Consider the following 24,453-nt stretch of genomic DNA (forward strand, 5'->3'; position numbering starts at 1 on the left):
AACACCTAACCACTAAGGAGAAAAACAGAGACATCGAGCTCTGAAATGTGACATATCTTCATACTACAGTCACTACAGTTCAAGCCCTCTGCTCCTCAAGTTAGAAAGGACTTTCTATCACTTACTTAAACAGTTTATTACTGTAGTACAGAAACCAAGCCTTAGACAGGATAGCAGTTTACCCAGGATCATAAGACAATGCCACTAGAGACAAAAACCATATACAAAGAAGCCTGACTTTTAAGACTTTTCTGAAGCTGTTAAATACCATGTACTCTGTGTAGACTGAAGAACAAACCACCAAAAATAAAGAAATCAAGTTTGTGTTGTCTGTTTCACTTCTTATACACATCTATCCCAGAATACTGTAGAGAGCTCAGAACAAATACAATACATGTGGCAGCACATTTGCCTGAGTTTATAGCTGAGGAGCAGCTTTAACTCGTTTTATATTAATTTACCTTAAAAATTACTTTGTTTTCCTGTACAATTCATGTATTTTTCTGTTTTAAACATAGTTTTATGAGAATAAGTTTTAATTAATAAATAGCATGCTGCCTAAGCCATCAAAATGGCCCATTTTCCTAAAAGAAAAATGCAACATGGATCTGCCAATGGTTGTGTTTGTTTACTTAGAAGATATACAACATCCTGCTATGTTAATTAACCTTTTGACAGTAGTGATACATTTCTCCATGGCATTTGTGTCAAGGCAAAGTATTTGTTAGTCACAAGATGGTACATACTTTAGGGCATTTTTTTCAAATATGAAAAGACTATAAAATTATTTTTACTTCTTGTATAAAACTTGTTACAGAAAAAAGAATGATGGAAGAACGGCACCAGAATCTGTGATACACTAACTGAAAAGCACTTACTGGGGCAGAGGAGAAGTATTTCTCCATGCCTAGCATGAAAACAAAGCCATGTTTTTAGCTAGTGTAGACCTTTAGCTTCTTCTCACAATTTCTCATCAGCAGGTGAGAAATATGCAAGCTACCTTGTCACTGCAACACTAAACACAGTTGAAAATATACTGTTTATTGCTGTAAATTCCCACTGATCTCTCTGGCACTTATTTAACTTCAAGGTTATGCTTAGGAAAAAAACACAACAAAAAATAAACAGGTGCAAGCTGGAAAAAAGGAAGGGAAATAAACACAGGTACTAAACAAAACCGATAGTAAGAACATATGAAAATGCTTCAGATCTGTTTTATGAACCCTCTGGCAAATAAATCAGGGCAATAAAGATATGAGGAAGCTTTCAATAAGCCCTGTAAATCCTCATTTGTTCTGTCCATTTTGTTTCATTCAGGCTTCTGAAGAGATTACCATGGCACTCGGGACTCAAAGACATGGAAGAACTTATGCACCTCCCCTTCCAGAACTCACTCTGTGCTGACTGTAGAAGAGGTCAGGTGTCATTGCATGCTGAACCAGCCCTGTACTCCCTCACCCACAGTGCTTCTCAGTGGCCATCCACAGCCATCACAGGGCAGATCCACACTAGAAAGCAGCTAGCTCCCCTACTATAAGATCTGACCCTTCAACTGAACATGAGCAGCACCTTTACAGGTACATAGAAACATCACCTGGTCTGTCCATGATGGCCACAGCAATTTTCTTCCAGTGTAAAACACTGGATTTTCCAACTCAAGCCCTATCCAGTAGACATGCTAATTAGTAGAGCATAGCATTTTACACAGTAAGACAAGACCATCACCAATCTAACATAACTATGGTAAAACATTTGTGTGAAAGTCACTCTCTTGAAAAAGCCCAATGCATTAAACGTCAAGGCAGCCTTTACAGCTGATATAAACCTCAAGCACAATCTCCAGCTAAATCAAGGTTTACACAGTCAAAAATAACACCCACAGAATCCACCATTTCTCTTACAGCCCACTGTGTTTTGACATGCTCTATTGTCTCTTCCCAGCACATCTTCACCACAGTTCCTTACTTCCACTTTTTGTTGCCCATAAACATTATTACAAATTAAACCTAAACTGAGAAGAAATTCAAGAAGTCTGTCAAATAGGACAAGTTTCTATATTGGTTGTCAAAAAATACTTCTCTCAACTACACTACATATTTATTTTACACTCTTCAATGAGAAATCAAATAAATGTTCTTTAGCAAAGAAATTCAGATTAATCATCTCAACTATACAAGAACCAGGCTGTCAGACTCAAAATGAAGGACTACAACTTGGAGAAGGAAAGCAGAACAAATGTTAATAATAGGCATGTTGCAGGGCTCCAACCTGAAACAGCAAGAACAGAGCCTAAGTGAACAAGAAACTGACACTAAAAATGGTTGGCAATGACCTAATTTGAAGAAACAAAATAAGGAGAAATATTGTGAAACAGGGACAATTAAGTAGAACAGAATTTCAGAAAATATGTATCCATCTAAAATTTCTTACCTAATACCTCCAACTTCAGCCAAACTTCTGGAGCAGAGTCCAGTATTTTTAAAGGACAACAGAAAAAAGGGGCTTAAATACTCAGTCAATACCAGAGGAGGAAAAGAGGATATTTTTCAGTTAGTCTTGGCTTATAAACTGACATCACATCTCCTGTCTGTCTCTATACCATAAAGACTAAAGTTTGCTTTAATTTTAAAGCAGAAAACTGCAATTTTCATGTAAACTACCTGATTCTAAAAGGTTTGTAACAAATCATTACAGAAACTACAGAAGATCAGTATTATATGGCTCTCAGAACTCACTGATGTGGCAGCTGACTTCTTACCACAGTGCCAGCAGGATGTCATAATACAATGCAAACCACTGTTTCTCATCCATGATTTGGCACCTGTTTGTCCCTTAGAAAGTGCTTTAAGCACAGACTCACGGAAAGCAAGGGCAACGATGAGTTGTTCAACACAGCAATGAACCTGCAAGAACTACACTACAGAAATACTGCTTGGACACATCAAATCAACAGCACCGATGTTCTTATAACCAGCAGGCATTTAGACAGTTCTGAAACAGGCAATTGCTTTACAGATCAAATTTAACCTGTTATGGAGATCTAATTATTTTGTTCAGGTTCTTGCTCTCCCTTTTCTTGGCAAGATTTTCTGTTTTCAGAACACCTAGCTTTCACTAAATAGAATAAAATGTTACATTCAGAAAACATACTTGATTCAAAATACATGCACAATTAATCAGCGTTACAGGTTAAATGCTACTTAATGATCCACTACAGATAACCTGGCTACAGGAAAACAGTATAAAGATCTTGTCATATCCAGTATTAGCCTCTCTGGCAAGCAAATGACCATGAGCATTTCTACTGGCAGAGCAATAGATGCTGATTAGCAGTTTGCAAAGGACAAAGAAGAATGCTCAGAAACAGTGTTTCATCTTAAAACCTAAAAAGGGAGAAAAACACAATTCTGGGCTGAACTGCTTAACAAGCCTGGTGAGGAGAGAATATAGAAGCAATTCTAAACTAGCAGCAAGTGTCATATAGTTTTATGCTTATGAAGGAAAAAAGGTTATGAAAGCCCTGGATGGGAAAGGAGCATATAGCATAGGAAAACTAACATATACAATTTGTGGAAGTCTACAACTAGTACAAAATGTTTTCAGTATAGCTTAAAGGTAATTGGTAAATAAAAGTGATAACATTACCATATAATTGTAGTCTTTGAAAGCCAGCTGTATAATGCAGTTTTTCAATGGTATTACTTCTATTCAGTATCTCTTCCACTATTAATGGGCTATGGTTTAGTTTGTCTGCCTGAACTTTTTTAAAGCAACAAAACTCCCCAACATGTGCCTTTTTAGGTAGCAAAAGATTTTCATTACCACAAAGTTGCTAAGGAACTGCTAAAGCCTCCTAACATGACTGAGGAGAATTTTAAAGCAAACTGAGCTTGTAGCCCACAGTCAGAATTAAAAGCCAGTAACATGAGCACAAATGAAAACAAATCCTACCATTCCTTCTGCAAATTAAAATCTTGGCAGAAAGCTAAGTGCTTCTAATCATAGAATGGTTTGGAAGGAATCTTAGAAATCATCTAATTCCAGCTCCCCTCTCCTCCACACACATAAACACCTTCCACTAGACCAGGTTATGCAGAGACACATATGGCCTCAAACACTTCCAGGGATGGGGCATCCACAACTCCTCTGAGTCACATGGTACTGTGCCTCACCACCCTCACAGCAAAGAATTTCTTCCTAACATCTAAATGAAACCTGTCCTTTCTCAGTTTTTATCCTCTTCCTTTCATTCTATCACTACATGCCCTTGTAAAAAGTACTTCTTCTCCAGCTCTCTTGTAGGCTCTCCTTGTGGGGTCAACCTCTCCTGGTACTGGTGGTGCTGAAAGACTTGATTAACATGAACACCCCTGCTCCTGGTTGCCAGCAGCTTTCTACAGTACAGAATGCTTCTGTAGACTTGCATAGCTAAGAAATAACACCCAGGTCTCCTGACTTTACATCCATACTCAAAGACTGATTTCAGGGTAGTTTAAGTCCATCTATAGTTACTTCCATTCTCAGGCAGTCTGATTAATTTGAGGACATGCTGAAGTAGTGAAATTGACTTCATTTTTTCTGAGATTTTAAAAACCTGCATAAAGGGAACAGAATGCCAATAACTTCTTACTGGTTCATTTTTTACAGGTACCACAGAAAACAGTCTTCCAATAGGCTCAAGCCTAACGAACTACTGCAGATAAAGTAGGTCAGTTACAGCAATACAGAAATTAGTGTCATGCTCCACTGGTATATAGATTCACACATTTATTTGCAAATAATTTAATCCTTATTTTGAGAGACCATTCAGTTCAAAATGATCTGGTATTTGTGATAACTGTGGTGTTACTGAACATCAGATTATGCTTTTCATAGCCTGAGAAAGGAATTGACACACTTGAAGCTCTTTCTATTAAAAACACCATAATAATGCACAAGTGCACAGTAATATTTTTCAAAGTTACAGTCTCCTCATCTATTTCTACTAAATGTGGTGTATCTTCAATTTACACACAGCAGCTACTCTGGAGGTAAGTTCAGCTTCACTACATCAAAGCTCCCTATTTAACAGGCTACCTTAATTCATAGTTAAAAGTAAATATTGACATCTTAAGATTGTGAAGTCTAAACACCTACTATTTTAGTGTTAAGAATGAGTAAATAACACCGTGGAAGAGAGCACAAAAAGGGATGAAAACCCAACCTTCAGCCTATTCTTGAGGAAGTAGATTTCTCACATCTGAAGAAAAAAGGAACTATCCTTGAATAGCCCCAGTGTCAGCAAAACTATACCTTAAAAATGAAGCCTGACAAACTGAAAAAGTGCACTACAGAATTTCACAGCTTGCAGTAATGGGGAAAATTACAACTTAATGTCTCTGCCCAATGTACTTTAGCAGGGGACCATAATGTCCCAAATACAACAATTACAGAAGGAGAGCAATTAAATCTTTTTTAACAAATGAAATCAGAATTTTGTCATTTTATCTCAGATATTAACTCATTCACTTCAGTTATTTTTCCCTCTATTTTGAGAGGAATAGTCCAACTTGAAAAATTAAACACTTCCTGGAATAACTGAAAGAGCTGTTCGTGATATTTAAGCCATCCATACTATCCTAACTGAAACTGTTATGATCAGTGAAGAGACAATGGGATATGCAAGACATCTTCAGGAAATCTTTTTCTCATATTATTACAGTAGTATATATCACATTGACAACAAAATATTTTAAAATATTTTCCACTCAACAAAATATTTCAAGGAAATAAATACTCCACAATGTAAGAAATTTTCTAATGCAGTTCTTTCACTTGTATTTTTTTTGGTTGTTCTAAGCAAATAACTAGAAGAAAATTAGTATGGCCATCCTTTCACTCAGTTTAATTCTTGAAAGAGTAACTGCCATACTTTGTTCCTCCACTGAAGACAAAATATTCCTCAATTCATTGTAAAAAAATGAAAATCAAAATATTCATGTTTAAAGTTTGAGGATCTCTTCCCCTCATCTTTCAATAATCAACTAGACAAAATACACCAATAATTTTCACTTAAAGAAAGTATTGCAACATGTATGTATAGTTTTAATATATTAACTATCAGTTTTGTATGATGGGAGAGGACTAAATGTGTATTATATGTTTAAAAAAAAATTGGTTTACAATGCATTACTCTAACTTCATTCCTGTGTAATCACACCAGCATAAAACCAGAGGAAACTGTTAATTCTTCTCTCTAAAATTTGCAGCTGGAGGTGCCAGTTCCACTTTTCATCATCAAACACAGCACTCCAGAATCAAAAATAAAATAAGACATGAAAATATCAATTTTGCCTGCTGTGGAGATGGAAATCATTTAGGAATGATTTAAGGGTGACAAAACATGCCTGACTATTAATTCCTTCAAAAACTCTCTCCATACAAAGAAAAGAGTATTACTGCAGAGGAAACAGCAGCAGGACGTAGCCAAAAGTGTACTCAATATAGCAAACAAATATTAAAACAGAAAAAAGGGACAAATTTTTAAGAGAAGGCAATGACTGACAGGCAAAATTTGCCAATCACCACAGGTAGGGTCTTCATAACAGAAATAATCTGTAATCAGGAAGAGAATGTTTCCTTTAAGATAAGCCCCAGATCAAATACCAATTTTCTCCAGATGGGAAGCTTGAGCATTGTGAGTGTGGGAGATGACTGTACAAACACACTGATTTCTACTTTCGATTGTTGCTACTGACATCAGTTGAACTCAGGTGGCACGAATATCTTTGAAGGAAGTTCTGGAAGATGCAGCTTCTTTTCAGCAGGTTTCGCTGTAACAATTGCTCCACAGGTGAGCAATCCTACAGTAAAACAGCTGGATTTTCATATGATTGCATGAAATTTCTGACTGCAGTCCTTTACCAAATTTTTAACAGCCATAGAAAAAGATTTCTATTTTTTAACAGAAAATAGAAAATAAAGTATACAGTAGTTAAAAAACTGTCTTCTACTGGACAAACATATTCAACTACAATAAAATTCAGCATTCCCATTTCATAAATAGGTTACTGAGGCATTTTGTAGTTAAGTATTCCTTCATAAGAGGTTTAAAATTTGTAACATGCATATTTCACCTGTATATATGAAATACAAAATGAGAGACTAGCACCTTCATTTGACAGTATTATGCAAATCTTCAAATTAAACACAAGACTTAGAGCAGTCCCCATAAAAATGGTACGTAACTGTCAACAAAACCATAGGTACAACCACTCAGCCACATAACATATTCAGTACAATAGGTTGAAGATTTTCATGAACTACAAGTCTGTAGTTACAGTTAGTCATAACACAAATGCACAGCCACGTTAAGCAGAAGTGGCATAGTCAACTACAGTGACTCACACTAAATTTTTAAGACTAGACTTTGAAACTTTAATGATATTTTTGCAATGTTTCTCAGTCATAAAAGCAGAAGAAAGTAAGAATCACTGGATGGATCCTAACTACCTAGAAACAATACTAGAATACAATGTTAAACCAGATTCTGCCTTAGTTTTCCAAATCTTGTAGATACTGTGAGACCATCAGCAAACAGGAAAGCAAAAAACAAAAAACAAACAAACAAAAAAAAAAAAAAAAAAAAAAAAGGAGAAACTATACTTCTATACTTTTCACCAGTAGACAAGAATAGCTAGAAATAAAAGTAGCTGTAGTATAAAGGCAAGGAAAGAGTTGGATTGGGCTAGGCAGACAGAAGTGAATTTACAGAATCATGTAAACTCTTGGACCTCTCAGCATAACTTTCCCAAAGAACATTAGTAACTTAATAAGGCAGCAAAAAAAAAAAAAATTAAAATGAAGAGCAGTAAGCTTTTTAACTCTGTAAACTGGTAGTTTTGGCTCATAATTAATGTTAGAAAAAGCAACAGGAGCAAAACAAAAAGCCAGTACCTCACTTACCTCTCAGAGAAGATATTAAGAGCATATTAAAAATAGAAGAGACTAGGATTTAACTCTAAAAGAAAAATATGCGCAAATTATGCACCTAAATCCACCTTATTAGTGAATATTTAAGTTTAACTAGATTCTTCATCCGAGACTAGCTGGAGGTTAATTTCTTCTGATTTCCCATTTTTGTCTTCAAGGATAAAATCATTTTTCTTTTCAGCAAACTTTACTTAGCATGTATACCAAGAAAAGTGGTATTTTCAGACTTCTTGGTTCAATATTCAAACCAAACCCCCTCATCTCTTTAACCTTAGAAATCAGGAAAAAGACACACTCCAAAAAGAACCAGTATGCTTCAAAAGGAAGGATACAAAAGAAATAATATGACATGACATTGGTAGAGTAAATAAAACTAGTGCTAAGCTAGAGTAAAACTTCAAAAGACTTTCCCATATTTGAAGTTACTGCAAGTTTTCATCTTCCACTGATTTTTACTGATAAACAGCTAGCTTGAAAGCAAATAGAAAGAGACTCTATGACAAACATGAGAAAAAGCATTCCAGTTTCAAAAACTGTAGTATTTAGTGCAAAAGGCAAATGTGCTGTTGTGATCCATCTATGGCAAATTTGTGGGCACAGCTGCAGTAAAAATGTACACCAGTCTGTGACCATTTTTATTAAGTCATGGCTGACTGGTCTTTTTATCTAGCAGAAAATATAACAGGATCCAATGGAGGAAAGATTAAGTTGGACAGTTTTTAACTAGAGATAAGGCAAACATTTTTAGTAACCATAAAAAACCTTCAGATGTTATCTGTCATTTCAAGCCTTGAAATCACAACCAGACTCCTGTTCCAAAAGCTCTTTTACATATTGAGGAAAAATTATGGTTTGTATTACACAGGAAATTACACAAGACAAGGACAGTACTAATCTTTCTAACTTTTTAAAACGCTATTTTGCATGTAGGAACAGAACAAAACTTATAGATCTTCCTAAACATTCTCGAAATGTACCTTCTTCCAACCTTCCTAAGATATAATTTCTTGGTAGAAGACAGAAGAGGGCAAAGATAAGAAGCAAATCATTAAAAAATCCTTAAGAAGTAGTACCTAAAAACTGTAAAAAATTAAAACTCCTACTAACAAAGCTGAGTGAGTGAAAGAGTAAGACTCACTTGTGCTGGAGCGGGTGATTAGGTATAAAACTATAGTTTTACTTTGTATTTCATCAATACACTTTGTGAGTGCACTGGCATCACATAATGCAAGCCGGTTCACAATTCACTGTGACAATGCCCTTATGTACAAAACTGTTTTTGTGACCTCAGCTTGTCACTGTAAGAACAATTAGTTGATCAGGTACTAACAAGAAACTGTAAAATTATTTCTTATAGTTTGAGCTGTATTCCCCCTTATTTTGCATTCTTCTGATATTAGAAAAAAAAATTCTGCCATGACATACACATACAGAGCACACCAATTCTCTTCTTTTTTTTTTTTTGGCATAACCACAGGATGCATGTGTTTCAGACTATTTCTGTAGATGTGCCAGCATTTAGCAGAGGGAGTTTAGCACATTAACATTACATTTACACCCATTAGCAAGAAGGCTAATTTCTGAGAAAATGGCTTTCAGAGTTTTTCCCATACGGCTTCAAATAGGCACTCAAGATACAGAACTGACAGCTCTGTCAAGAATTTTAGGTACATTATTTCACTAGTTGCATTCCCACACGTCATTATATTAAGCAATGCTGTCTGAAAGCTATAAAAAACTCCTCTTGCTTGGCAACATAGGACTTGTATCTTTTTCATTATGTATATTTTAACACCTGGACACCCTGAATAGTTTTCCAAAACTAGAAAGCTATGAAGCACTTAGCTTGATCTTCCTTTAAACAAAGATTTGCACAGAATACCAAAACACATACAGAGAACATTATATTTGGGGGAGGAGAAGTGGAAAAAAGCAACAAAACTGATGTAAAACTGCCATGAGAACTCATAGTGAACCTTATAAAAAAATCTAGCTCTTCTTTGCAGGGTGGAAAAAAAACATTTTAATCTGATCAGTGTGCCCTCATTTCCAAACATACATTACCAAGAAGAGACTTAAAAACTGGATCAGATTGATACCAAACTATTATCACCAGCCTATCATTTTAAAGGCCAGATTAAGAATGGGTTCAAAGAAAAACATTATACAAATACCATAATTTTAATTGACTGGGATTGTATTATCATCATCAGAAATAATATAATAAAGGCACTGCCATATGAGTAAGGACTAAAGAACCAATTAACGCAGCAGCAAAATATACATATAACTCTGTGCAGCTGAAGACTGCCAATAATTCAGCAAAGAAAAATGAAAAGATGAAGTGAGAAATAGTATTAAACAGTACAGCTTTATTTTAACTCCACAGTTTTTATTAATTTCTCAGGTGAATAGTATCCCTATCTACTAAGAAGTCTGCACAAAAAAATTCAAAAACCTATACTCAAAAAAGAATAGTTTTTCTCAAACAATTAGAAATAGTGTTTAATATGCCACAGTAAACTTCACCTAATCAGAATTCTAGGAAATACTTGTTCTGCTGCTCTAATAAACACAATTTCACAATACCTAATGAAGGTATCAACCAGCACATTACCACCTACACCCCTTGCACAGGACCGAAAGACCCAGAACTCAGAATGCTACTTTTTAACAACTTGCAGTTTGCAGGCAAGAAAAAAAATCTGGTTTAAGAGAAATAGCACAACAATAAAGAAGAACTACCTACAAGAAATTATTTCTCATAATAACTAGTGGTCTTGAGTCCAAACCTGAACACTTCTGAAAGCCAAAAGATGCAATGGCCTACTCTCAAAAATGGCAGAAGTCAAATTTTTTGCTTTATTATGAAATAACAAGCTTGAACACTCAGCTACCCACTAGTTTGTGACCATAAGCTAATCAATCACACAAGTTCCAATGTTCTCTTAATGTGTAAACCATACCCCTAACAAAAAAAAAAAAAAAAAACATCATTTTTTATTGTTTTGAAACAGAAATGGATTACAGCTCAGTCCTTCTTGTGTACATGACAGAAAATACTGTACTGTCAGCATTTCAATACTTGTAAAACAGACAACCTCTAAGTACCATGTGTCAGGAAAGACTTAGAATTAATTTGCCCCACAGATTTTAGTAAAACACAATATAAAATTCCAAACATATCTTAGTTATTTCATAAACTCTGTCTTGTGAATGTGTGCAGGGACACTGTGTATTGTTGGAACACAACTATCGAGACCTCAGTAATATTAATCATGACTCTGATTCTGCACTTGGATCCACACAAGCAAACCCTTTACACACCCACTAAAGCTTCTAATAAAGAAAATTCAGAGTTACTAATGTGCAGGAAGCACACGATAAGCAAAAGTACAAAAGAATCACATATGAACTAAATTCTGAATTCATATGTAGTGCTGCACACCACCTCAACAAGTCAGCAACAGTCCATACCAAATATGCAATCATAACCAAAAAGCCAGTATGTATTTTTAAAAGAACATGAAAGAGAAAAGAAAAACCAACAAACAACTAGCATTCATAGACTCATAGAATGGTTTGGATTGGAAAGGACCTCTGAAAATCATCTAGTCCAACTTCCCCACCATGGGCTGGGAACATGTTGATCACTAGATCATGTTGATCAATGCCCCATCCAATCTTTTGAACACTTCCAATGACAGGGCATCCACAACCTCTCTGGGCAACCTGCTCCAGTGTCTCACCACCCTCATAAAGAATTTCTGCCTTAAATCCAGTCCAAATCCATAATCTTTCCATTTAAAACCATTGCACCTTGTTCTGCCACTACATGCCCCAGTAAAGCATCCCTCTCCATCTTTCTTGTAAGCCCCCTTTAACTGAATAGCTACAACGTTTCTCTGAAGCCTTCTCTTCTGCAGGCTGCTCAACCCCTACTGTCTCAGTTTGTCTTCACAGCAAAGGTTTTCCTGCCCTTGAATCACATCACTGGCCCTCTTGTGGACCCACTTCAACAGATCTGTCTGTGTAGTACTGGGGGCCCCTCAGCCAGCCCCTCATGCAATACTCCATGTGAGATCTGAGAAGAGCTTGAGAGGAGTGGTTGGTACACCAAAGGGTTGTGTTGCCATCCAGAGGGACTTGGAGAGACTGGAGAAATGGCCTGACAGGAACCTCATGAAGTTCAACAAGAGGAAGTTAAATGTCCTGCACTGGAAAGGACAAGCACCAGTACAAGCTGGATGCTGTCCAGCTGGAAAAAAGCCTTGTGAAAAAGAACCTGAGTCTCCTGGTGGACACCCAAGTTGATCGTGAGCCATCCTGGGCTGCTCTAGGAGGAGTATTGCCTCAGGCTGGAGAAAATGATCCTTCCCCTGTACTCAACAATGGTGAGGCCTCACCTGGAGTAGCATAATCAACGCTGGGCTCCACAGTATAAGAGTCATGCAGGTACTGTAAAGTGTACAGCAAAGGCCATCAAAATGAAGGAAGGGCAGGGAGATGATATGGAAGAGTACCTCACATATGAGAAGAAGACCCAAGAGAGCTTTTTAACTCCTTATGTGAAGGAAAGCTGAAAAGACTGAGCCAGGCTCTTTACAGTGAGGCCCAGTAACAGGACAAGTGGCAACAGGCACAAACTAAAACATGGGAGGCTCTCTCAGAACACAGGAAAACATTTAGGCATTTCAAGGGTGGCCAAGAACTGACAAAGAGTGCCCAGGAAGATTGTGAAATCTGCATCCTCACAGATGTTCAGGTGCTGTCTAGACATGGTCCTGAGCAACTGGGTTTACATGTCCCTGCTTGATCAGAGGAGGTGGATCAGATACACTCCAGAAGTTCCTCCCAGCTTGTGGGACTATGTTGTTGGAATCTGTGATAATACAAGTGTCAATCTTTTTCTGTACAGAATATTGCTTCTGGAAGAGAAGTGAACAATGTAAATTAGAAATTCATATATGCCCACGTAAATAAATACTGATATAGAGGGCATATTTATAGGATCAATTATTTAATATGTTATACCCATATTTACATGTTGAAGAGGGTATTAATAATTGACTACACATTTTTTCTACAAAGAAATAAGTTAATATAATCTCTAAATCAATATAAATACCTAAATTGTATATCATTGTAATCTGAAATTATAAATTTTAGATTGTATATTATTGTAATCGAAAAAGCAATCATCCTTCTCTAAGCATTTATCAGGATTATAACTTTTTTCTAACTTCAGTTGAAGAGATGATGATGAACATTACAAAACATTGGCTAGTACAGCAATGTACAACAAGTAAGAGAATATTTTGCCCACTATTTTTCAAGGTACAGAAAGGAAGTAAAGAAAATACATGCAGATATGGAATTACAAACAATATTGAAGGAAACAATGCAGTCACCTACTGCACTTGTAGGATATTACAAAAAGATTCAGAAGATTATTAAGGGCATGGCAAGTTGTTCTTCCATTATGATTCAAGTTTTAAAATCTTTTACTTCTTGCTAGCAGAGTTAATTCTTTATTCAGCAATTAGTTTTGTGAACTTAATCTTTAAGGAAAACTCTCATAAACTTCAAGTCTACCGGAGTAATACTTCAGAGACTTTCAAAACAAACTGAGAAAGCAAATTCAAGTTCCAGCTCAGCTTAAACTGAAACTCAACTTGTTATCTGGACAAAAAGGCAGGAGGGAAAATGATGGTTTAATATGTAGCAGCACATACCTGTATTTAAACCTGCTTTCACGCTAAAAAACAAGTAAATGGCACTACAATATTTTTGCAGTTGCTTACCTGCAAGTTCAATTAAAGAGACAGTTTAAAACTTCTTTATATGGGATGTAATATAGTAGGAAAACACCATTGCCTTGGCAGATGGTGCTGAAGTTAGAAAGAACCTCCAAAACTGTAACACACACCAGAAACATTCTATGTTGCAGGGCTGACAAAACTTGAGACAAGTAACAGAGCAAAGTCATTCCCAAAGCCGGTCAGAGAAGGACCTTGGGTATGTAAGGTACAAACTGGAAATGAAAGAGGATGAAAGGTGTTTCTATTAGTTTCTCATAGGCTGAGGAGCCAGCAGTAAAACATGTATTAATACATAGTCTGCCTGAAGAAAAATTTTAAAGACATCTGCTTTAGGCTATATTCAGAATTGCCTTTCATTCTGCACATATATTCTGTATGTTGAAAAGTTTACCTTATAATCTTTCATTATTTCACTTGGTTTTCAAATTACTTACCTCCTTCAATGGACAGTCATACCTGCCTCTATACTTACCATCCCACTGACCATTTAAATTCTGGGACTTGTACACTTGGCATTGGTAATATTATTTCAAAAAAAACAAGAAACACATAATATCTTGCTGATTCTTTTTTTTTTTTTTTATACTTACACAATCAGTCAATTACTCTGTTAGATTCACGAGTTATTATAATTTTGCATATCAGAATCCTGTAAGTTTTGTGTCTAAAATTACCCAGTTTTACAAAGGATCAAGTTTAAATACTTTGAGAAAAATCAACTGTAATGCAATTCAGAGTATCTTCAGTCTGTTCCATAGATATACCTCATCTTCTCAAAATTCTCAAAATGTGAATTTTACACCTAAGTGAAATTCTAGATTTATTTAGGAGCAAGCAAGCTGGTACAAATTACATTGTTATAGTTCTCTCTGTGCATCACGTATACTTAATAGATACAATTTATTTTCTATGTTTATCTTACTCATCAAATCATTAATTAACAAACTGAATCCTATCCCAACAAAATATAAAGCAATGATAAAAATAAAGTAAGAATAACAGAGTTGTGTTTCACAATTCTTTCTAAAAATTTGATCCTGGCTGACACTGGTGTGTTGTATATACAATTCCTTATGCATTTGAAGGGTTATTATGAATCAACAAAATTATGTTATTATACGTTGTCATAGATAAAGAGTCTATGTCTAAAGATACAATGAGACTTCCAAAGCATGTAGCAAGTTTTAAGTGGCAATACACACATAGGAAGCAATATTATATGCCATCATAGGAAAACACCATAAAATTATAATAAGTATCTTGCAAAATTCACTATGCAACTAGCTTACAAAATTAAAGATGCAGGAGCTCAGACACAAGCACAGAGAATGACCAACCTGATGTGCTCGATCACCACAAATGCTCATGAACACACTGTCCCCTGTGCATGTTGTAAAGCGTGTTCACAAACAGTATGCAGGTTGCTAATAGTGCATATATAGCTGGGTTACAGCAGTTACAGCAGCTCAGCTAACATGTAACATCTCTTTAAAACAAAAGAATTCAACTGTCCTGATCAAATTTATCTAGTACGTGTAAGTGACCTGGTTTGTCACAAACTTTGCACCTTAGTTTAAACCAAACTAATACAACTTTATTCTCTCTCAGAAGAAAAGCCACATGCATTACCTTCTGAGGGGTCAAAACCCTCTGCCTGAACTTTTCAATCAGATCTTGACCTGCAGCTGCCCATGCACTAGCAAATGCTTCAGCTTTGTCTTGATCCAGGTGAATGCTTTGTAGCTGCTGTTGCAGTGAAGCAGGCTTCAAATTGTGATAGACCGCCTGTTAAAGGAAAAATTAAGTGCTGTTGCAAAGTGCTGTTCTACGGGTCATAGCAGATACATTCTAGCACAAATGGCCACTGTGTTCACATAAGATTTTTACTAGCAACTCCACTAGGGGAACTATCTGCATGCTTTTCATCTTAATCCTGCTACTTGGTGGATGGAAAACTGTAACAATCTCAAATGCAGTGTTACAAATTACTCTTCTCAAGATAGACTACAAAAAAATGTAGACCCAAGTCAGATCTGAGTATATGTACAGGTTTCCACTCTATATGATGGCAAAGCAGCTATCAATGAAAAACAGATGCACTTTGACGCCAATTCAAGAAAGGAGAACTTTTCCAAATTCACACTATTCAAACAAAACTAAACTACAAGGTAATATTCTGGAAAACCAGGAACAGTTTGCCTAAACTGAATGAGTTCAATATTACCTCCCTATTAGCATCAATTTTTTTGTGGAAGACATTCTATATGGTTCTTCACTTTTAAAACAGGACTATGTCACCACCAGGTCAGTTTAAAAAGCAAACAACATACGTGGCAAAGACTGTATGGCAATCTTTTTATTTATAATGCCTCCACAGACCAAAGTGCTGTTAAAACACTTACTATCTGACAGAATAAGCAGCTGCTCCAAGAAGCCCAGCTATCAGCAGGAAAACAAAGAGTTCTCATACAATATGTAGTCCATCTTGGATTCTTTTTTTTTTTTTTTTTTTTTTTTAGATATTCATATTCTTCTCTCTTTTTTTTAATGCAAAAGAAGCATTAAGAGAATTAACTGCTTTTTCTATTAATCTTCAATAATTATAATATAAATTAAGCAGTCTGACAAAATCCGGACATGGGAGTAAACAGGTAATTGTGCTGTTTTGCTGAGATGAAAATTAAAAATTGCAGTCTAGAGGTGACCTCAGGTTTCATTTTGATTTTTTGGTGGATGAGAGCTACGAGGAGGACTGTTTTATTTCTAATGCAGTGGAATGTGTTAATTAAGTGAACTGATCATAAATTGACATGCGTAAGAAAGAACCAGATTTCAATCCTCCAAAAGACTACCACTATGCATGCCCTCTGCACAAGACTCCACTTTCTATATTTGCATTAAATGGATGGGTAACAGCATGAGCTTAACAATTTTTAAAACAGTTACCATATTTACTGGTTAATACAACAGCTTCCCAGCTTTAGTAGAGGTAGACCACCAAATCAGAAAACCTTCTCTGTTTACAACACGTCTGCACCATGCTACACCATGCGTCACCCACTTCTCCAAATGCTTGAGCTATATTAGTTGTGCCTGTTCACCTCAGTACAGACTGCTTGAAAATTTTCCATAACTGACTCCTAACATAAATTAAGTTGTGCTCAGTAATGTTATCTAGGATTTTCCTCACAAGAACTAAAAAATGCATGGCTGCTTGATACAATTAATACAAGAGAATACTATATCGCATAATTATTAAGAGTTCCCTTGGAGTATTGCAGACCTCACTCATATTATTAATATTTACATTAGCTGAAAAACCACTGCACAAAGGCACCTAGTCCCATCTAAATCAGAAAGACAAGAAACAAAAAGCAGTTAAATCACAACCCCAAAACATACAAAATATACTACAGATATATTTTCACTAATTCCTTTTTAAATACACTGTCCTATTTTTGAAATCTATAGCTGGATAAAAAAATACATTTATTAATGCCTAATGGTGAAAACAAAATACCTGTTCCAAAATGAATGACATAGTTTCAAGAACCAGATGAAGATCCTGTTTTTCCAATGAAAAAGCTATTTGAAGTTTTTCTTCCTCCTCTTCACTGAAGGTACTTTCAGCCTGAAGCATAAAAATGGTTAGTCCTAACATTTCATTTAAGGACCAAGAACATATTTATCAAAGTAAAAACTTTCTCCTCATCTTTATAAACACAGTGGCTATCCAGTTGTTTCTAAATAGAAATTACAAAGCAGATGCAATTCTTCTCACTGAAAATCAAAATTAAAAGCCAACACAGTACTACAGGATTATCTGACATACATCAAAAGAAAAAGCTTTCTCTTTGTACCTCATAGACACTACAGAAATATTATTCTTCCAATTATCAGATAATCTCCAACAAACTTTTATAAATAAAAATAAGGCAAATACAAACTGCATTACTTAAATCACACCCCAGATAACAGAAGGCAAAACTGTAGTTAAGTTAGTCATGTATGCGTCTTCCATTCTGGATACCCTTCAAAAAATCACACATGCTGTTGCAAAGGAAATAAAGGCCTAATGAATATTTATTTTGAAAGTCAAATTTGAATCTATAGCCTCCTGAGATTCTGAAGACAATTGAGAATGTGCTGTACTTTTAAAATACAGCAGTTGTACTTACTATACTACAGCAAATTAAATAGTAATTTAAAATGCAGATATTGCCTTCTTTTAAAACCCAATTACTAACAAACACCACATTTAGACCACTCAGTAATCCAAAACTGCAAAGCTAGACAAGCAAAACAATTTAGCTGTCCAAATTAAAAAATGAGGCAATTACACAAAACTTTCAACGATCACAACATTTATAACAAGAGTATCAAAATGGAAACATTATTTGAATCATTAGTTGTTAAAAGGAAACGCAGAGTTCCCAGCGTCTGCTTTGTTAAGGCAATGAAGTTCATTTCAAGCGTCCAGCAATTTAACTAGTTACTTAGGTACTTCAGGAAGTAAAACTATTCATGAGATTGAGTGGGCTGAATTACAATAAACACTTCAGCTCACATAGATGCCAATTAAAACTGTGAAGAGCTACTAAAATGCTATGGAGTAGTGAAAAAGAACAAACCAAACAAACAAAAAGTTGGTGATGCATTCCTGTCACCTAACAGCTAATACACATGCAAAACAGAGAAAACTCTCTGCAATAACAGTGGCATCCAAGCTAGTGACGTTAATAGAAAAAAAAAAACAAAAACAAAAACAAAAAAAAAAACAGCAGCTGAATCAAATGAATCCTTACAATCTCAGACTTATAACTTTTAATATATTTGCATTTTTTTCCATGCTGCTCCTGTAATATTTTACCATTTAGTCTATATGTATATGTGCATAGAAAACAAATTATGTGTTTCTTCTTATACTTTTTCTAAACACAAAACAATGGAATAAACAAACTCTGACACTGTAAGACAATGAAACTAACAAAATAATTTCTGGTGTAAGATTCATTTTTCAGTTTCCCCTGTAATATTTAGTACAAGGTTTAGAGTTAGTCTGCATTTGACATTTGAGCACTGTGAAATGAAAGTGACTACTGATTTACTTTCTCTTTTTTTATTTATTTTATTTCTTTTGAGTCTGCAATCAATAACCGTCTTCTGCAAAGATGACAGAAATATTCACTAAAAGCTCTGCATTTAACTTTTATCCTCAACTCCACAGGTGTTTTTAGTTGATGGACATCCACAAATGCAGAAAAATACATAAAGCACCCATTTAGTGCTTCCTTTGCGTTGTAAAATGCAGAACATGTAACATTTTCTTAAGCAAGGATGTTCTTTGATGGTCAATCTTTGTATACTTTCAAGCCTAATCAAGAAGAAAGGTGACTTAATTTATGAAACAGAGAGCAGCTAACAAGCTCTGCCTGGTGTGCAGATTTTAGAAAGACAAAATACTTGTTGAAAGAATTGCCTTGTTAAGGTTTAGGGCTTGACATGCATCAGTGACCTCAGACCTAGGGAAAGGATAACAGAACCTGGGAAGGATGTACCACCAATACTAAACGCAAGAATGCAGAATGTATGGGCCTCAAGGACATTTGGCAGAACTCCCAAGATAAGGGAGAAACTGATAAAGCCAATTCAATAACTGTGCTGAAATCAGCTCCAGTTGGGTAAAAGGTAATTCCTGCAGAGGAATCTGTGACCACCAGCTCACAGACCACAAACCCAAGAAGCTCACTGACTCAAGGGAAGAGAAAGACTGAGCATGCAGACTAATTAGCATGGGAAGTGAGGGAATCATCAACCAGTAGAAGACAGAATATTAACTAATAAGAACTATGTAACTTTTGTCAATGAACACTAAAGCCTTTGTTTGCTAAAATGTATAAATGGTAAAAAGTTCTGATGCTTGGGGTGCTTCCCTTGGGGAACACCACTGAAAATCGGGTTTGTACAATTCTGAAATTAATAATCAATGTCTCACTCGAGTGTGTAATCACTGGCTTTTTGCAAACCGGATATCAAATCCGATTTTTGTGGACAACATTCGCGAGGGTAAAGGAAAAGTTTGTGCAAAAGGCCAAGCAACTCGCGGGTCCTCTGACAGCACTCTCGGAGGCACCAGCACCTGGAGGCAGCGGGCTACAACAAGCATCACTCGTTCTCACGCTATTCACCTTCTCACGGCTTTTACTTCATGCCCCCGATACAGCTCTGAAGATCTAGTGATGAATGAAATCCAGATCTAAAATCCTTAAGAAAGAGCGGGGGTTGCGTTCAGAGTCCGCAGCCGCGCTACCCAAGTTCCGGCCAGGCCCGGGCCCGCGTCCTTCCAGCACCGCCAAGCCCCCACTCCCGCCCCGCCCGGCCCAGCGTTACACGACCCCCAGATGGCTCCCCGCGCCCCGCCAACCTTCAGGTGCAGCTTCTGGAGAAGGCGGGAGAGGAGCCGCGGAAACCGGCCCGGGTCCACGGCGTTGAGCAGCGACACGGCCCTGCGGATGCTGGGAGGAAGGAGGGAAGGGTGTCAGACGGGCCCTGGCCCCGCTGCGCCCCGGCACCGTGGCGGTAACTGCTCCGCCCCGCCCCGCCTCGCTCCGCACGACCCGGCCCGGCCCGGCCCGGCCCGCCGGGGCAGCGCGGCCCGGCGGGAGCGACGCCGCCAGAGCGCCGGTACCTGTCGCTCTCCGGCACGACGGGCGTCGCCATGGCTGTGGCGCGGGCCCGCCCCCGACGGCGGCTGGGCGAGGCCAAGCGCTGCCGCGCCGCTCTCAGCGAGGATAGCGCGAACCTGCAGAATCACGGAATGAAGTTGATGGAGAAAGACATCTGGGGTCGTCCTGTTCCAGCCCATCATCGAGCTGGAACCCACCATGTCAGCTAGTCTACAGTACTGGGGTGTCACGTCCACTCTTTCCTCAAACACCCCCAGGGACGGTGACTCTACCACCTCCCTTGGTAATTCCATTCTAATGTTTAATTACACTTTCTGTGAAGAAATTCCTCCTTAGGTCCAGCCTTAACCTCGCCGGGCGCAGCTTGAGGCTGTGTCCTCTCGCCCCGTCGATGGTAGCCTGAGAGAAGATGCCGGGCCTCCCGCAGTGGGGAGGGCGCGGGGCGGCCCGAGAGCGCTCCCCGCGGGGCTCCGCAGCGGCGGCGGCGGAAGGGCTTCGGCTGAACCCCCGGCGGGGACGGGACGGGTCCGAGCCGCCCTGGTACCCACCAGCAGGCAGCGGGAACGACTGCTCATCCTTGAGTCTTATCTCTGAGCCCTCAACATGTGATATTGTTCAGCCCCTCAGGCTCCACAGGGACATTTGTTCCCATGGAGTGCACTGTCAGCCCTAAAATACCTGTCATCACGGTCCTGTGAACTTGTCAAAGCAAGATGCCACCCTTACAGCAACAGCCAATTGTTCCGGATGTTATAAATAGAGGCGAATAATTTGTTCAGCCTTTCAAGAGTCAATCAGAAGTTTATTGATTACAGCAAGCGATGGCCAGCAAACAGCGCTGGGTGCAGCCGGGGAGTCCCTGCTCCGCCAACGGCTCACCCTGTTTCCCCCTTCCCGCAGTCTTTTTATACTCTTTTTCTCCGGGGCCGCGGTATCTCTGGGTGTACTCTGCGCTTGCGCTCTCTGTTGCTAGGGAGTCGTCTTCTACTCTCTGGTGGTCGCCCGAGGGAAGCTCCTCTCTTCTTCCCCGGCGAAAGTCCACGGCCCTGTAATGGTCTTTTCCATATGCACCTAAGTTCTAATTACACAACCAGCTTAAGTAATCAACATACTAACTAGTTTCTGTCTGGCGGTTTTCTGTTATCTACACAAGGCTTCTCCTTTGGTTTTCTGTTATCTACACAAGGTTTCTCCTTTGATTTTCTGTTATCTACACAAGGCTTCTCCTTTCTGTCTTGATGAACAAAGAGTCTTCTCTAACTTATCACACGGAGGCTGTGGAATCTACAGTGACTGGCTGAATTCCCACCTTCCGCAAATAACCTGTGCCCAGGTAATTCTCCCAAAGTCCCACCCCATCCCACACCATTGAACTCCCCTGCATAGGAGACAGAGCACACCCTGCCTTGTTTCAAGCCAAGTACAAGGTTCTCAAGCTAAATGAACAGAACCTTTAACTTTCGAGCATTGAATTGTGTGTTCCTACTCCACTTGAATGGATATAATGTCTGTGAGACCTCTATTTTCCATCAAGTTTGGCTGAAATTGAAAAACAGGATCAAAGACATTGGGATGAACAAACAGAGGAACAGGCAGCATGACTGCATAAGCCTTGTTTTCCTAGGAAGCCAACTAAAAATATTAAAAGTCTTTTGAAAACTTCTTCAGAATGAGGCTGCAAAGGTTTATAAACTGTGTCGCAAAGGTAATAAATGATAATAAGTTATGGTAACCTCAAGAGACAGGTTGGAAAAGGTTGGAAATTTTTGAGAGTACTCTGAAGAAATGTTTTATAAACATATATACTGTAATCTTGCCACAATTAACTGAAGGGAATTTAGTCAGCAGGGTCAACTTCAATATGGTCAGCATTGCAGCCAGAATACCTGAAAAGATAATATCTGATTAAATAGACTGGGCCTTAAGAAGCAACAGGAAAAAAAAAAAAAAGAAAAAAAAAGTGAGAAATGTGGCCATATTCCAACAGGAGTTTGAAAGTAGAGAATTCCTACCTGAGACTTAAATAACATTTATAACATTTGCGCTATACTCTATCCTGGGTAACCCAAAATGTTATTGGATTCCAGATCTATCTGTGCCCAAAACAGTTACACTTTAAGGCCCAGTGCCACAGTCAGAAACAGAATTGCACGGCAGGTGGGGGTGGTGCCAATCCCTTTAAAATGTTGGAGTGCCCAAGCCAAGTGCTCACTTCTCTCATGGCATTTGCTCAAGGCAGATGTTGGTTCAGGTGGGTTTTTCTGGGCTCACAACAGTAGCAACCCAAAAAGCTGCATTTTACAATCAGAACCTCTTTTGGAGTGAATTTTGCAACACCTGTGCAAAGCTTGAGCCAGTCAAAGTCGGGTCACCACACATCAGTGCTGAGAGACTGTTTCCCCCCTGCTGTTCCCTCCCAACACTCCAATGGCTCAGGAATAGTAGCACCAATGCCAGCAGAGTCCAGTGGATGACAGGAAACAGAGAGACAGCAGCATCCACACCCAACAAACCAGAGTGTGACACTGTGGGACCAGAGTCGCATCCCAACAATGCCCGTGATTTCCATCTGCCACCAGAACTGCTTCATTCCCAGCTCCTACCTTCCCAGGACAGATTCGTCACCAGCTTCCCTTTGTCTTTCAAACCACATTGCCAGCTGTGGGGGCCATCATCCTGGAGGAGTGGTCACTCCACTATTTTAAGTTTCTCTTTTTTCTGGGAGGGCCAGTGAGATTTAGCAATTTTGTATCTAATGGTGATTCCTGTGATTTGCCTACTGCTGTTTCACATGTTAGTAAACCTTTATTCTTTTCACTTACATAAACCCATATTCATTTCTCCTTATGATGGAAATGGACTGGTTAAAATTATAAGGGAGGTAATTCATTTCAGATTGTCCACTTTTTAAATTGTCTTAAACTGAGACAAACTTTTACCAGAAGTTGGACACACAGTCAGTGTTATGAATGCCCATTACATTTTTCAAGCTAATGTTCTGGGATGAAATACAATTATATTCAACTATTTCATCTGTGTTCTTATAAAACACAAAAAAAAACCACCAATATTCTTGCAAGAAATTTACTTGGCTAGAAAAGAAAAATTAGTGTTTTGCTTCACACTGAAAAAAACCCAACATATCGTTTTGTTCTAGGAAATCTCCCCCAAGAGCAGAATTTTATGAAGTTTGTTCAGTCAAAATGAGCAAGAGCAAGAGGAAGTCTAGACAATTGCTTACTTATTTCACAGTGTTCCAGTTGATAAAGATATTGGATTTGCTGCCAATTCTCTGGATTTACAACTTGGACCTATTTTAAAGTGTTTTATTTCTCAATTTGCTGCATGAAATGAATATTTAAAATTAATAATCAGGAGAATGAACATTAAGAACTCAAATGGGCAACCTCCCGGCTCCAGCTGGACTTGCTTCACACAGGAGGTTTGACTTGCTTCACACAGGAAGTTTGACTTGCGGACTCTGGAGGCTTCTACCCTGTATGATTCTGTGTTCAGACCCTCACTGAAGAAACACAGTAAAGTGAGATTAGAAACAATAAATAATGGAGCTAACTTGACATGGTGCTGTCAAGTGCACCATTATACAACTTTTTATTCTAATACCTTTTCTGTTACTAAGAATTCTAAAGAGTTGTGATTTATCAAACATCCATTCATCTGTTATTACTTTGCATTTGCACCCATGTCATGAATATGTTTTAAGATTGTTTAAAGAATCACTGGCAAAAGTATCAGTAAAAACAGGTTTAATATAATAGATTCTATAGGCCCTCTTTACTACTTACTAAGTGGTCAAGGGACACTGAGGATAGAAAGGGGAAGGATAAAGGGGAATACAGCCCAAAGGCCCAACAGCACTTAATAGCATTTTAAAAAGTACTTCAACTCAAAAGCATTTAACTTAACTTATAGCTTAAACAATTTAAGCAGTTAAAATTCTAGGAGAGCAGCAT

The 24,453-nt window shown here is 37.9% G+C and overlaps 1 protein-coding gene across 3 annotated transcripts in view; it reads right to left on the reverse strand.

Moving 5' to 3' along the window:
* COMMD10 (COMM domain containing 10) overlaps positions 1–20,533 on the reverse strand; it is a 119,680-nt gene extending 99,147 nt beyond the window's left edge. For all 3 annotated transcript variants that reach the window (XM_053932940.1, XM_053932939.1, XM_053932941.1), the window contains exons 1-4: positions 20,482–20,533; positions 20,218–20,308; positions 17,314–17,424; positions 15,423–15,578 (exon numbers count right to left, since the gene is read on the reverse strand). In XM_053932940.1, the coding sequence (XP_053788915.1) occupies positions 15,423–15,578; positions 17,314–17,424; positions 20,218–20,308; positions 20,482–20,513 (390 nt within the window). In that variant the 5' untranslated portion in view covers positions 20,514–20,533. The remainder of the gene's footprint in view (positions 1–15,422; positions 15,579–17,313; positions 17,425–20,217; positions 20,309–20,481) is intronic.
* Between the last annotated feature and the right edge of the window lie 3,920 nt (positions 20,534–24,453).

This window comes from Vidua chalybeata, chromosome Z (genome assembly GCF_026979565.1).
Source record: "Vidua chalybeata isolate OUT-0048 chromosome Z, bVidCha1 merged haplotype, whole genome shotgun sequence".
Classification (NCBI taxonomy): Eukaryota; Metazoa; Chordata; class Aves; order Passeriformes; family Viduidae; genus Vidua; species Vidua chalybeata.